We start from the raw sequence: 15,314 nt of genomic DNA on the forward strand, positions 1-15,314 counted from the left end.
TGAATGTGTTACTGTAAAGAGAAAATGAAGGTGTGTTCTATGAATTAATGAACCAATGAATGCATGCATATTAAGCTAAGTTTGTTTTAATGATGTGTACAAAGTTTACATGTAACATGTCTGTGTGAGGGTAGCAATGTAACCAATTCACCCTTGTTACAGATCCAGCGGTAATTTCACAGTAATTTCTCAATGCAAAACCTCATTTACCTCTAGTTTGCCGCTTGAGGTGATGGACATTTGCCACCGTGTATCACTTCCAGGAGACTTTACATAAACATTAAGAATCAAAATGTAATTAATATTCAAGACAATAAAGAGGATTGTGAGTCTTTTAAAGGGTTTTATTTTCTAGTTAAAAGTTAAGGATCTCTGACCCTTTTTCATTAGTCAAATATCAATCAGGTTACAGAATTGAAAATAGGAAAATAGAATTAATACAGAACATATTATAGGTTGCATACGAAGCATTCCATAAAGTAAGGGAGTGCGGTATCATATGTCAGTCAGAATTCTTGAAAGAGTTCAGGAAAAATATAATTCAAAAGTGCGTTTTGCATGGCTAATCAATAATTAATAATTGGCAAAAATCACCCATAAAGAGAAATAAATGCATAAGACAAATACATCTTTTCAAAACGAGTTAATTAGTCGAAGCATAAACTTTTAGCATCTAAATGTAAACCTGTTCCATCAGCTGCCCTCTCTCTGCCCTGGTCTGTTCAATCTGTCTCTCTCCCTCTCTATTGTCTGAAAGAAAGACCGCAACTTGAAAATGCCCCTCCTTCACAGAGGAATGTGATCTGCCTTGCCAAAAATATGACGTGCAAGGCTGGCCTATGCCTCTCTGCACCCTCCTCCCTCTGTCTCTCCTCGGACTCAATCTCCACCAATGCTGCATCCGCGACGTTCACGTACCAAACCATTATGATGTCTGGTCAGAATCTGCTCCCCTCCCTTCTCTCTTCTAAGCCAAAGGCTCAAGGTTGACACGCCCCCTATGGAGTCATTTTTTATACTATATTTCTTGGCTGATAATACTAATAATGTTGCAGTTTCAGTAGAAACTTGCACTGTGAATGGTTAGCATAGATGACATGAGGGTCTCATCATCGTGTTCTCATTGCAAATCCAACGCATACCGATTCTGACAATAGGGGCTTAATGCTAAGAACAATATATATAACATGTATCAGTAAGAACATTTCTTCACTCAATTTCCTGTCTCTCTTTCAAATCGCACACAGAGATGACACTTGCCCACAAATACTGGTTGTTGGACCTAGATTACCCAAGCCTACATATGGTAGCTTGGCACAGTAGTGGTCTACAGCTAACTCAAGGCGTTGGCTAAGTACTTACAAGTCTCACTCACAGTAACTCAGTAATGAACCACTAAAATAAAGACACAACACCTCTGTTTGGAAAAATACCGTTACCTTTTATAAAAATAATATGTTTTTCTGTTATGCTATTTAGTCAGGGATGAAAGTCAATCAAATTACACCTTTTACATGGAATGCAAATCACACTTCAATATTTTTCCTGTTCAGAATTTAAGAATCAAAGGTACATTTAAGGTTTAGAATTATTCAGGACACAATACACTTCACTAGAACTTTACAGAAAGGAAAATGCAGCCTGACAGTGCAATATGTATTTAAAGACTCATTAGCAGGTACATTACCCCACAGCTCTAAAGCACTGCTCAACTCACAGAATGACCTGGATGTAGTTCTTCACTGCATAACCAACCCGCAATGTGACTAAAAAGGGGAGACACAATAATATTAGCCAAGTTCCACTCACTCTAATTTAAAGGCTCAATTTGCTAAAAGGAGATCTATTCCTCCAATTTACCAAGAAACTACAAGGGTTTCTCCCCCAGGAACCCTGTAATTCCCTACACCGCTTCCTCCTCTTTGCTCCAATTACTTTTGGGACACTGTAGTTATTATTAGGCTGAACACAAGCCCGTTTTCTTCACTTGGGCTTCCTGGTGCAGTTCAGTCTAAGTCTCAGTTGTAGCCCCACTGTCTTGTCTCCTTTCCCTGGTGCTGCTGCCTCCCTTTCCCACACTACCAGCTTACTTGTAGGCTTCTGGGTGTGATGCGAGGGCTCTCCCCGCTCGCGCTGAAACCTGGCAGCAATCGGCGGTCGAGGAAGGTTGAGGAAGGCTTCCCTGGCCCCCAGGCTCCTTGCTGTGACGTCCGCTGTGGCGCTTCTGCCTCCTCCGGACGGGGAAACGGCTACCGGTGCTCCGACGCGATCGGCTCTCCTCAGTCGGCACTGCTCAGCTGGGCATGCGCGATCGCGCTCACTCTCCTTCCGCTTCTGCGCGCTGGCTCCCAGGGAGGACGTCGTTCGCCAAGCAGACGCTGCTCTGTCTCCTCCGGGCCTGCTCGAACCTAGGCCCCTCCTGCCTCCACAAAAAGCGTTTACACGCCGGACATGCGCGGAAGCGCCTACCTCCTCACTTGACGCGGCCGGTGCCCCCGGGGTCCCGATGCCGATCGGAGCAGCGCCGCTGCTTCCCTCCAGACACTTCTCACTGTGGCCTCACAGGAAGGATGTCCACACACGGCGCCCTTGCTCCTCAGGTCGCCAGGGTGTCACAGACACTCGCCTACACTTCAGCTGCTCCACCACACCGGTAAGCACAGCGCCGGATAGGGCAGCCAGGAATATCTTCAGATAAGGATATCCTGAGAGGATTTTTCATGTAGCTCCCAGATAGGAGGGACTGCTTCCTCAAGTAGCTCGATTTCTGTGTCAGTAGTTGTTGTCTTTGGGAGAGGGATCGGTCAAAGGCTGAAGGGGGAACAATCTTCTGAAGTAACTGTCAGCCTCAATGACAAACTAGCTGCTCTCAGTGTGTCCACCTCCTCTCACCACTGCCTCACTCCTCTACTCTGGGGTCAGCACAAAATGGCTGCTGGTCACTGGCCTTATATAGGGTGGCCTGAGACCTGCAGAATTCTCTAGGGTATTCTAGAAAGTTCCCTAATGTTAACCTATGGACCTGTCCTCCAGTGGTGTCCGTTATGGCAGTTGGTGGACACCATCTTAGGTCTCTGGAGATCCCTAGATTTTCAAGGGGGCTGACTAGGCCTCACAGGTTATGAGGGAAAAATGGCGTCATCGCCAAGGAACACCTAGCCCCCTGACAGCATTAAAAAATTCCTGATGGACATATGTAAAAATAAAAATAGAAACTCTGGGAGGCTTAGGGGGGGACAAAAATAAATAATAATGGTTAGAGTCTCTCCAGAAGCAGACAGGTCTAACACGCGTCCCCCCCAGCTGAAAGTGGGGAGAACTACCCAACCCCTTGGGAGTCCTCATCACTAAGGCGGAAATACCTGGATAGACCGTCTGCGTTGGCATGGTCCGCCCCAGGTCGGTGTTCCACCCTAAAGTCCATTCCCTGCAGGGAGATGGACCACCTTAACAACTTGGGATTCTCCCCCTTCATTTGCATCAGCCAACGAAGGGGGCGATGGTCAGTCTGAACTAGGAAGTGCGAACCAAACAGGTATGGTCGCAGCTTCTTCAGAGCCCAAACCACCGCAAAGGCTTCTCTCTCAATTGTACTCCACCTCCTTTCCCTGGGGAGTAGCCTTCTGGACAGGAAGACCACGGGTTGATCCAAGCCCTCATCATTTAGCTGCGATAACACTGCCCCAATGCCATGTTCTGACGCATCTGTTTGGACAATGAATTCTCTAGCAAAATTAGGGGCCTTGAGAATGGGAGCGGAACACAATGCTTGTTTCAAGGTCATGAAGGCTCGCTGGCAAGCCTCTGTCCAGACTACCCGTCGGGGTTGCTTCTTGGAAGTAAGTTCAGTGAGGGGGGCCACGATAGTGCCATACCCCTTCACGAAGCGACGGTAGTATCCAGTGAGGCCCAGGAAGGCTCGGACTTCGGTTTGAGTCTTGGGGGGCTCCCAGGCGATAATGGTCTCAATCTTTGCCTGGAGGGGCTGCACCGTCCCTCTGCCCACCAAGTGACCTAGGTACACCACCGACCCTTGTCCGATCTGACACTTGCTGGCCTTGATGGTCAAGCCAGCCTGTTGCAGGGCATGAAGAACAGCTTGCAGGTGCTGCAAATGGTCCTCCCAGCTGCTGCTGAAGACAGCAATATCGTCCAGGTATGCAGCAGAAAAAGCTTCCATTCCCGAAAGGACCCTGTTCACCAGCCTCTGAAAAGTGGCAGGGGCATTCTTGAGCCCAAAGGGCATCACACGAAATTGGTAGTGTCCCTCAGGTGTAGAGAAGGCTGACCTTTCCTTCGCCTCCTCAGTAAGGGAAATCTGCCAGTACCCTGAAGTTAGGTCAAAGGTACTTAAGTATTGGGCAGCTCCCAGCCGGTCAATAAGCTCATCCGCCCGTGGGATAGAATGTGCATCAGTTTTAGTCACGGAGTTCAAGCCTCGGTAGTCCACACAGAATCTCAATTCAGGTGTGGTGCCTGGTGGGGCAGCTTTTGGTACCAAAACCACCGGGCTAGACCAAGGGCTACCAGAAGGTTCAATCACCCCTAGCTCCAGCATCTTGGCGACTTCACTTTTGATGTTGGCCTTCACCTTGTCCGACAGCCGGTAGATTTTAGATTTCACAGGTGGGCTGTCTCCTGTGTCCACGTCATGGGTACACAGGTGGGTCCTACCTGGGACAAGGGAGAACAGGGGAGAAAATTGCTCCAGGATCTGGCGGCAATCGCTTTGCTGTTCAGAAGTCAGGGATGGCGAGAGAATCACTCCCTCCACTGATCCATCTTTTTCTTTGTACGAGAGAAGATCAGGGAGAGGTTCACTTTCTTCTTCCTCTGCTCCATCGGTCACCAGCATTAAGACAACCTCGGGCCTCTCATGATGTGGCTTGAGGCGATTGGCATGCAGCACCCTGAGGGGCTGCCTCGGGGTCTTAAGATCCACCAAATAGGTAGACTTCCCCTTTTTCTCTAAAACCTCAAAGGGGCCTGTCCAACGGTCCTGGAGGGCATTTAGCTCTCCAGGTTCCATTACCCACACTTTCTGTCCAGGCTCCAGTTCCACTGGGTGAGCGTTGTGGTCATACCACTCTTTCATAACTGCTTGGCTGGCCTCCAAGTTGTCTGAAGCCTGCTTCCACAACTTAGCCATTTGGCTCCGGAAGGCCAGCATGTAGCTCACCACGTCCTGGGGAAGCTTCCTGGGAGTCTGTTCCCATCCGTCTTTCACCAGGCTGAGAGGTCCCCTTACAGGGTGCCCATACAAAAGTTCGAAGGGGCTGAAGCCCACTCCCTTCTGTGGCACTTCCCTGTAGGAAAACAAGAGACAGGGTAGGAGAATGTCCCATTTCTTTCGCAAGCTCTCAGGAAGGCTCCGTATCATACCTTTCAAGGTTTTGTTAAACCTTTCCACAAGACCATTGGTTTGTGGGTGATAGGGAGTAGTAAACCGATAGGTAACGCCGCACTCCTTCCACATGGCCCGCATGTATGCTGAAAGGAAGTTAGTCCCCCTGTCGGAAATGACCTCCTTGGGGAAACCCACTCTGGTGAAAATCCCCATCAGGGCCCTTGCCACTGCAGGTGCAGTGATGGTCCTCAGAGGTATTGCCTCTGGGTACCGGGTGGCATGATCCACCAAAACCAGTATGAACCGATGTCCAGCTGAAGTTGGTGGATCCAATGGCCCTACAATGTCGATGCCCACCCTCTCAAAGGGGGTGCTAACGACGGGTAGTGGTTCCAGGGGAGCTTTTAGCTTCACCCCAGTTTTCCCACTGGCTTGGCAAGACACACACGTCCGACAATATGTATCCGACGCCACTTTCATTCGAGGCCAGTAGAAATGGGGGACAAGCCGGGCAAAGGTCTTGTCCTGTCCCAGGTGTCCTGCCAATGGTATCTCATGAGCCAGTTCCAGTAGAAAGGCTCTAAAGCATTGAGGGACCACCAAGGCTCTGGCTGAACCGTGACCAGGTGTCTTGGGCTCACTGTAGAGGAGTCCATCCTCCCAGTAAATCTGGTAGCTCCCTTCAATGTTTCCCGCTGCCTGGGCGTTGGCCTGTTGCCGCAGCCCCTCGAGAGTAGGACACTCTTTCTGAGCTTTGCAGAACTCTTCCCGGGAAGGACCTCCCTCCACATGCCATTCAGTTGGGATGGGTAGGTTTTCCAGGGAAGCAACATTCTCCCCGGTGGACTCCAGATCCACCTCCGCAGGTGGTCCAGTTGTCTCACGAGGTGGAGATGTCGAGGCCGGGTCCTCCGGCCTCCTGTCCTTCTCCTCTCTGGCAGTCGGCTGGGCCATTGTTCCAGGCTCCAGCGTCAATGAACTCCCCCTTCGGGCAGTCGCGGACCTTGTGCTGACACAAGTCCAGTCAGGGGGTCCCAGCATCTCAGAGTGAGTCTGGTACTCCACCCTCCTCCAAGCATTGTGCTCCATATCATTCCCTAACAGGCAGTCAACAGGCACGGCAGGGCTTACGGCAACTCGAAGTGGACCTGCAACCCCTCCCCACTCAAAGGGAACCTCAGCCACAGGATAGTGGCCCACTCTGCCGTCAGCCATTACGGCGGGATGGAGTACATCTGGGATGACCTGCTCTGGAGACACCAGCTGACTCCTTACCATAGTCATGCTGGCTCCTGTGTCTCTCAGAGCCTCCCCTCTACGGCCATTGATGGTGACCCACTGCTCATACTTAGTAGTATTAGAGGGCAGCTGGGTCTTGGGAACCATCTCCTTATCTCCTAGGGACACTAAGGTGACACCCGCCCGCTCCCCCCCATTAACCAAAGGCATCTCCTCCCCGAGCACTACACTAGTGATTCCCGGGGCTTTTCCTCCAGTGGGAGGGGGTGGTCTTTTTGGGCACCTCACATCTCCTTTATAGTGTCCCACACCACCACACTCAAAACAATGAACAACCCTTGGCTGCTGGCTTTGGCCAGGGGTAGGGTTGCGAGGGGGGTTACTCTTGGGGATGAATCCTCTGCCCCTTCCTTGCGAAGTATTTTGTGGCCCTTTTGAGAACTCCCTCTTAGTTTCCCCTCCCTCTTTCCTCTGGGGGGCGCCCTGTCCTTGCTTCTGGGAATTCCCTCCAGTCCCCTTAGTCGACACCCGGGTACTAACCCAGATGTCCGCCTCCTCAGCAAGCTTCCTGGGGCTGGTCAGCTTGCTGTCCACCAGATGCTGTCTTAGTTCGGGAAGACACTTCTCGAGTAGGTGTTCCTTGAGTATGAGGTCATATAGTCCCTCATAGTCTCCTACTTCGCTGCCTCTTACCCAACCCTCCAGGGCCTTCCTGGCGTAGTCCAAGAAATCTACCCAGTTTTGCGTGCCCAGCTTGTAGCTACCCCGGAACTTTTGCCTATATTTCTCAGGGGTCAACCCAAACTTCTTGAGCAGCGCTGATTTCATAGCCGGATAGTAGGTCTGTTCACTCTGGTCAAGAGCCAACAAAGTATCCCTGCCAGTGGGGGGCATGTATTTGTACAACCCACCTCCCCAGTGGACTTCCAGAATCCCATGGGCCCTTAGCGAGACCTCGTAGGCGGCTAGCCACTTAGCAATGTCGTCACTGGGTACATAACAAGCCATAATATCTTTTGGTAGGTACGGTCTAGGTTCTTTGATGTTGGTCTGGGTATCGCTGCCACCATTCTCTGATTTGGGGGATCCTCGGTTTAGGGCTTGTAAATCCATCTCTTTGATGGTTCGCTCATGTGCCAACCTCCTATCCTCCCTTTCCATGTCCATCCTGGCTAGTTCTATTTTCAACCTCCTCTCCTCCCTCCTATCCTCCAGCTCGGCTTCGGTTAAGCCCCTGTCTGAAACACTGCTGCTTGCCCTTGAAGGTAGCCTGGGACCTGTCAGAAGATTCCCTCTCCCCATTTGATTCAGCAATGCAGCCTCAGTAACAGTGTCCCCATCACCCACTTCCATTTCTGGTTCCTCCCTTAGGCGAGCTTCTAACCATGCCCTTATGCTTGTCAGCAACTCTCCTTTCTTGGCACCTTTATTGAAAAATACCCCGTTCTGCTGACACCAATCCCTGAGTTGGGCCACAGTATTGGCTTCCAACTCTTTAAGATTCACCTCCAGCTTTGCCATGGTATAAAATTACTCACAGGAGAAACCCACGAAGTGACTTGAGGTTAACCTCCACCCACCACCAGAAGTAAATTTAGAAAAATCAAAAATATAAATTAGGAGGGCCGCAGGGAGAAAACTCCAGGTGAGGTCTTGTGGTTAGCACTGCGTTACTAATAAGTGAGTGTAAGTACAAATCCGTGATCCCACCGCTGAAACACCAATTATGTTGGACCTAGATTACCCAAGCCTACATATGGTAGCTTGGCACAGTAGTGGTCTACAGCTAACTCAAGGTGTTGGCTAAGTACTTACAAGTCTCACTCACAGTAACTCAGTAATGAACCACTAAAATAAAGACACAACACCTCTGTTTGGAAAAATACCGTTACCTTTTATAAAAATAATATGTTTTTCTGTTATGCTATTTAGTCAGGGATGAAAGTCAATCAAATTACACCTTTTACATGGAATGCAAATCACACTTCAATATTTTTCCTGTTCAGAATTTAAGAATCAAAGGTACATTTAAGGTTTAGAATTATTCAGGACACAATACACTTCACTAGAACTTTACAGAAAGGAAAATGCAGCCTGACAGTGCAATATGTATTTAAAGACTCATTAGCAGGTACATTACCCCACAGCTCTAAAGCACTGCTCAACTCACAGAATGACCTGGATGTAGTTCTTCACTGCATAACCAACCCGCAATGTGACTAAAAAGGGGAGACACAATAATATTAGCCAAGTTCCACTCACTCTAATTTAAAGGCTCAATTTGCTAAAAGGAGATCTATTCCTCCAATTTACCAAGAAACTACAAGGGTTTCTCCCCCAGGAACCCTGTAATTCCCTACACCGCTTCCTCCTCTTTGCTCCAATTACTTTTGGGACACTGTAGTTATTATTAGGCTGAACACAAGCCCGTTTTCTTCACTTGGGCTTCCTGGTGCAGTTCAGTCTAAGTCTCAGTTGTAGCCCCACTGTCTTGTCTCCTTTCCCTGGTGCTGCTGCCTCCCTTTCCCACACTACCAGCTTACTTGTAGGCTTCTGGGTGTGATGCGAGGGCTCTCCCCGCTCGCGCTGAAACCTGGCAGCAATCGGCGGTCGAGGAAGGTTGAGGAAGGCTTCCCTGGCCCCCAGGCTCCTTGCTGTGACGTCCGCTGTGGCGCTTCTGCCTCCTCCGGACGGGGAAACGGCTACCGGTGCTCCGACGCGATCGGCTCTCCTCAGTCGGCACTGCTCAGCTGGGCATGCGCGATCGCGCTCACTCTCCTTCCGCTTCTGCGCGCTGGCTCCCAGGGAGGACGTCGTTCGCCAAGCAGACGCTGCTCTGTCTCCTCCGGGCCTGCTCGAACCTAGGCCCCTCCTGCCTCCACAAAAAGCGTTTACACGCCGGACATGCGCGGAAGCGCCTACCTCCTCACTTGACGCGGCCGGTGCCCCCGGGGTCCCGATGCCGATCGGAGCAGCGCCGCTGCTTCCCTCCAGACACTTCTCACTGTGGCCTCACAGGAAGGATGTCCACACACGGCGCCCTTGCTCCTCAGGTCGCCAGGGTGTCACAGACACTCGCCTACACTTCAGCTGCTCCACCACACCGGTAAGCACAGCGCCGGATAGGGCAGCCAGGAATATCTTCAGATAAGGATATCCTGAGAGGATTTTTCATGTAGCTCCCAGATAGGAGGGACTGCTTCCTCAAGTAGCTCGATTTCTGTGTCAGTAGTTGTTGTCTTTGGGAGAGGGATCGGTCAAAGGCTGAAGGGGGAACAATCTTCTGAAGTAACTGTCAGCCTCAATGACAAACTAGCTGCTCTCAGTGTGTCCACCTCCTCTCACCACTGCCTCACTCCTCTACTCTGGGGTCAGCACAAAATGGCTGCTGGTCACTGGCCTTATATAGGGTGGCCTGAGACCTGCAGAATTCTCTAGGGTATTCTAGAAAGTTCCCTAATGTTAACCTATGGACCTGTCCTCCAGTGGTGTCCGTTATGGCAGTTGGTGGACACCATCTTAGGTCTCTGGAGATCCCTAGATTTTCAAGGGGGCTGACTAGGCCTCACAGGTTATGAGGGAAAAATGGCGTCATCGCCAAGGAACACCTAGCCCCCTGACAGCATTAAAAAATTCCTGATGGACATATGTAAAAATAAAAATAGAAACTCTGGGAGGCTAAGGGGGACAAAAATAAATAATAATGGTTAGAGTCTCTCCAGAAGCAGACAGGTCTAACACTGGTAAATTGGCACGATGACAGGAGTATACAGTTCACTGAGGCCTTGACCCATGTGTCCTCACTTGAAGCACTTGGCAGTTCATGCAGCTGGCACAATCTTCTATCTGTGCATGCGTCTCTCATTCAACACACTTCTAACAATTCTCAGAAATGCAGAATTCTTAGGCATTCATTTTATTTTAGGCCCAAAGACAAAACAATCACAAAACTCATTATGTTTACCTCCCCCCATACTAGTACTCTTTATTAGTTATTACCTAGCAAAAGCTGTTAGTTTAAAGCAGCTTCTCTATCATTTGTACACAACATGCAAAAATGTGCAATGTACAACATAGCATAAACATGCACCAGTGCAAATTTTCAAAGCGCACACAGTTAATACATACTCATAGCAACATGTTCTAATGTTTTAGATAGGTTTTTATGCAAAATGTGTTTGTCCCACATGTAGTGCTGGTGCATGGTTAATTAATTAATATATATTATAAGGAAGATGTATTATGAACTGAATATGCATTGTCTAAATATGCAACAAAGCCAAAGTCTCTTGAGACGGGAACAGGGAGTGTAGATTACAAGGAAAAGGAGCTGGGAGGAGAGAACACACATTCCATGCTTATCTTCAAAGCTAAAGAGGCCACTGAAATCACGAGTTTTCAACACTGCAAAAACACGTTAATTCAGCACAATTATTTGCTACTTTAAAAGTAAAAAAAAAACATTCTCTAAATTAAATTTACATTCTATAGTGAGGTTAAATCTAAAATCAACACATTAGTATCCATGATTAATTAATAAAGCATGGTTTTAAATTAAAGCATTTCAGACTGAAAGCATTTTGGCCAGGCCTCATTTCATGTCTTTCACTTTGCATGCACCAAAAGTGCCACTTTTAAAAAGCATTTAACAAGGCCTCATTTCATGTCTTTCACTTTGCATGCACCAAAAGTGCCACTTTTAAAAAGCATTTGACTAGGCCTCATTTCATGCTTCATGAGCCATGTGTTTTCACTTGCACCAAAATCTGCGTGCTAATTTAAATGCAGTCTGTCTGAAACACAAAACAGAGCGATGCTTAATCTTGATGAAATCTAGCTCTATCATTAATCTATTTTGGACAAACTATGTTACTCACCTTGCAAAGGGTTGTTTATATAAGTCATGAAGCTCCAGACCCATATATGTGAACTCTGCTATGAAAATTACTTAAATAATTAAATTCTTATAGTAAAGGTTTTCAACAAACCACTGTCTCTCTGATGGACAGGCAGGTCTCAGGTAGAACTAGAGATGTAACAAGTGATCCTTTGGAGAATAGAGGTATTTTTATTGCATCAAGACATTTAAGGAGCTATCAAAAAGAACTGGATGGAATTGCTGTAACTGCTTCTTAGCCTTGTAAATTCCCTTGGATGGTATTCAATTCTATTGAATGCTACATTGACAACTGTCCTACCGAGAGAGAACTAACTTTATGTGAAGAATCTACCTCCATTAAAGATACATTAAGGTCAAGACCTGATAGACCATGTCCCTTCTGAAATGGAAAGCAAAAAACTCATACGTTTATACTACCTATTGGGCCTAATCAGTGAATTTAAATCTAGATATATGCCTCCTATGTTCCTTCACTGAATGTTACATTCTCAGGATGCAGCGCTGATGCTGAGTCAAACAGTAGCACATGCATCTACGTCATGAAGCACAATACAATACTAACACTCTGTGTACTTTCCAATCTTAGAGCAAGATAAACAACGCAAGATAAAGACCATTGTGGAGGAGGTGGTGGATGGAAAAGTTGTCTCATCTAAAGTCAATGAAATTGTTGAGAAGATGTAAGATACTGTGCTCTTCGAAGTTCGTTGCCGAAAACAAGACGTGCAAGAAGCATGACCTGAAGAAACATAACTTATGTAGAACTTCACAGTCTTATCCTATTCAGAGCTAAGGTCCAACCCATCATAAACAGCAACTGTGAACACTGGTTGATAATAAAACATTTATTGCAACATAGTAACGAGTATGAATTTTTTAAAATAAACCTGTCCACTTTACATCTCTTATGGATGCAATTTCATAGGGTCAAAGATGGGATTTCAAAATATTACTTTATTAATCAATCGAAATTCTAATGAATTGACTGATACTTTGTTGACATGTATGAGTCCAGTGATGGGATAGTGATTGAGACAATATTGATGTCAAGGGGCCACAGATTTTATGGCGACTGAGACTTCATAGGAAAATATGAGGCCAGTGATCAGACCATGGCTGAGACTTTAGTGAAGAGTCTGAGCCACTTACGAAATGATGCCTTTGGCTTTTTTGGAATGTATGAGTCAAGTGAAAAGATGATGATTGAGACTTCATTCAAGATGGTTATGCCACTGGTGATATGAAGACTCAGGCATTATAGAACAGTATACATCCAGCAATGTGATTTTTACTGTGACTCAGGTTTAAATGGTCACTTCTCCGTCTCTGTGTTGGAAACAACTGGGTCTTTTCTGTCAAACTTCTTACATACTGGAAGTGCTTCCCCGCACTTCATTTTTTATTAAGAAATGTCTTGCCTCATCCACCTCAGTAAGGAAATATTAAGACTCCCATCAATTAACTTTAATATGAAATATATAAACACTATTGAAGAAGGGACAGCCAAGTTCTTCAATTCAGGGATCAAAGATCTCTTGTGTGGCTTTTTCAGGGTATATGAGTAGGTCTGGAAAGATGGAAAATATTAAACTAGCGAGTAACTCAATGCTTTGCATCTCCCTTGCCTTAGCCAGGAGCCTTTCCTTCAAAAGAATGCTTGGGAGGAAGATGAAAATAATGATCGTTCATGCCCCACTTTGGAGAGACAATGGAACTCAGTGAGCAGGGACAATTACAACCAGTCTTGAAGGAAATTCTTGTGCTTGTCTATAGGGAATACAATTTTCTCTGAGTAGTTCAGCCATCCATTTATTCATTTGTTTCCTGTGTCTGGACTCTCTCGTAGTTCCTTCTTCTCTCTCGGGAACCTCAAATTGCAAGAGATTGATTCTTTTAGAGTGATTCTCCAAATCTTCAATTCTGTGTTTGAGGGTTTTACATCTAGTATCTTGCTTGAAGCCACATGTGTAGAAAGAAGCTGCCATGGCAGTGACACATTCTTCTGTGCACTGCAGTAGTTGGGGATCATAACTATTTTCTTTTACAGCGAGTCAACAATCTCTGTTAGTACTTATTTGAAATTGCTACTAAATTAATGAATTTCAATAAGACTTTACCAGATGAAGGATAAGCCCTTGATGCTGTAAATATTGTAGCTACACCTGAATGTACCTCAGAGTATTGCCCCTTCTGTGCTTAGTGTTAACTCTTTCTAATTGGCCATGTCGGCATGTGTATCCAAGCTATATTCTTTTAGAATGCTTGTGCATTTGAAGATTTTTGAGGGTTTCAATGGTCAGAATTGGGAGTACCGATGCAGCATATAAGTGACTTTGGGCTTGATTTAGAGTTTGGAAGATGTGATACTCCACAACAAATGTGATTGCTGTCCTGTGCGCCTTTTGCAAGTGTCATAGGTTATATTAGACTTATGATATAGCACACAGATTATCCGTCATGTTTGTGATAGATTTTTACATTCACCAAGCTGTAAGCAGTACTTGCAAGCCAAGGAAAGGGCGTATTTTGGTCTTGTGAGGCTCTATTTTCCCTATGTGCAACCTCAAATTCCAGGTTAATAAACGGGCTTTCTAATGTTAGGGTAGGCTGCACCAGCTATGTTTCATAAATGAGGAACGCCTCATACCTTCTTGTTGTACCCTGCACATAGTGACACTGGTAGCCTTGTAGTATTATTTTAAGTCTTTTTTATTGGTTCCAGTTCAGGGTAGTATCAATCTCAGTTCAGCCATGTACCAGCTCCTACATCCCCTACACCTGCCCCACCAGGAGCAGCCTGCCTTGCTGCTCAGCCCATCTTCAACTGTCACCTCTCATCCACACAGGCACCCAGGCATTCCACGCATCACAGCCACACCAACATTCCGTTACCATCTCTCATTCTGGCTGAGCAGCTAGGAGGACCTAGGCTGATTACATGTAAATGTAATACTTAGGATATAACATTATCCCTTTCCTTTTAAAATGAAAACAAACATTACAATTACTAAGAAGAAAACTAAACAATTACAAAATGCAAAGAAGTAAATTATACACAAGAAAGCAGTAATGTTCATAACTCAGAGATGCAAATAAAAGCAAATCAAGAAAAGATGGGCAAAAATTGATTTTTGGAGTAAAAAAGCGAAAAATGTCTTGATGGAAATGATTAAATGTAGTATCCTGTCAGTGAATGCCAATGGGGTTTTGAATAAACAGAAATATGGTGCTCTCATTAAGTGGGCAGTATCCCAAAACCCACATGTTTTAATGCTCCAAGAGACCCACCTAAAGTCCAATACCCCTAATCTATTCCTCCCAAGATATTTCTCGCATGCATTTTTTGCATCAGCTGGAGTAGCACAGAGAGGTGTTGCTATCTTCTTGTCAAGAAGAATTCCTTGGGAAGAAGTGAAGATTAGAAGGGATCCCAGGGGGAGGTGGCTCTGGGTGTGTGTTAAAATTCAGTCAAAAGTATTGAACTTTGTTAACTACTATGGTCAGGTTGTGGATGAGGTATCTAGTATTCTTGAAATCAATGACCTTTTGAGGGGGGCTCCCGGGCAGATCATTATGGGAGGTGACTTTAACTATATACAAGACATAAAAAGAGACACCTCCAATAAGAACAAAAAACAGTTAAAACCTAATACTAAAAAGGCCCTGGGCTCCTTCATTGCTGAATACCAACTAATAGATCCGTGGCGTATGTTGAATCCAGAAAGCGAAGTTTACACTTGCTTTTCACATCGCTTCCAAACAGCATCCAGGATCGATTTTTTTTTATTTCAAGATCCATCCAGAATTTGGCCTCTTCGATAGGAGGAA

General features: G+C 46.2%; 1 protein-coding gene across 1 annotated transcript in view; it reads left to right on the forward strand.

The window, feature by feature from the left end:
* Positions 1-12,344, forward strand: part of LOC144756001 (keratin, type I cytoskeletal 20-like) — a 73,205-nt gene extending 60,861 nt beyond the window's left edge. The window contains exon 8 of the mRNA XM_078645475.1: positions 12,073-12,344. Coding sequence (XP_078501601.1) covers positions 12,073-12,170 — 98 coding nt within the window. The 3' untranslated portion in view covers positions 12,171-12,344. The remainder of the gene's footprint in view (positions 1-12,072) is intronic.
* The last annotated feature ends 2,970 nt before the right edge of the window (positions 12,345-15,314 follow it).

This window comes from Lissotriton helveticus, chromosome 5_1, assembly GCF_964261635.1.
Source record: "Lissotriton helveticus chromosome 5_1, aLisHel1.1, whole genome shotgun sequence".
Lineage (NCBI taxonomy): Eukaryota > Metazoa > Chordata > Amphibia > Caudata > Salamandridae > Lissotriton > Lissotriton helveticus.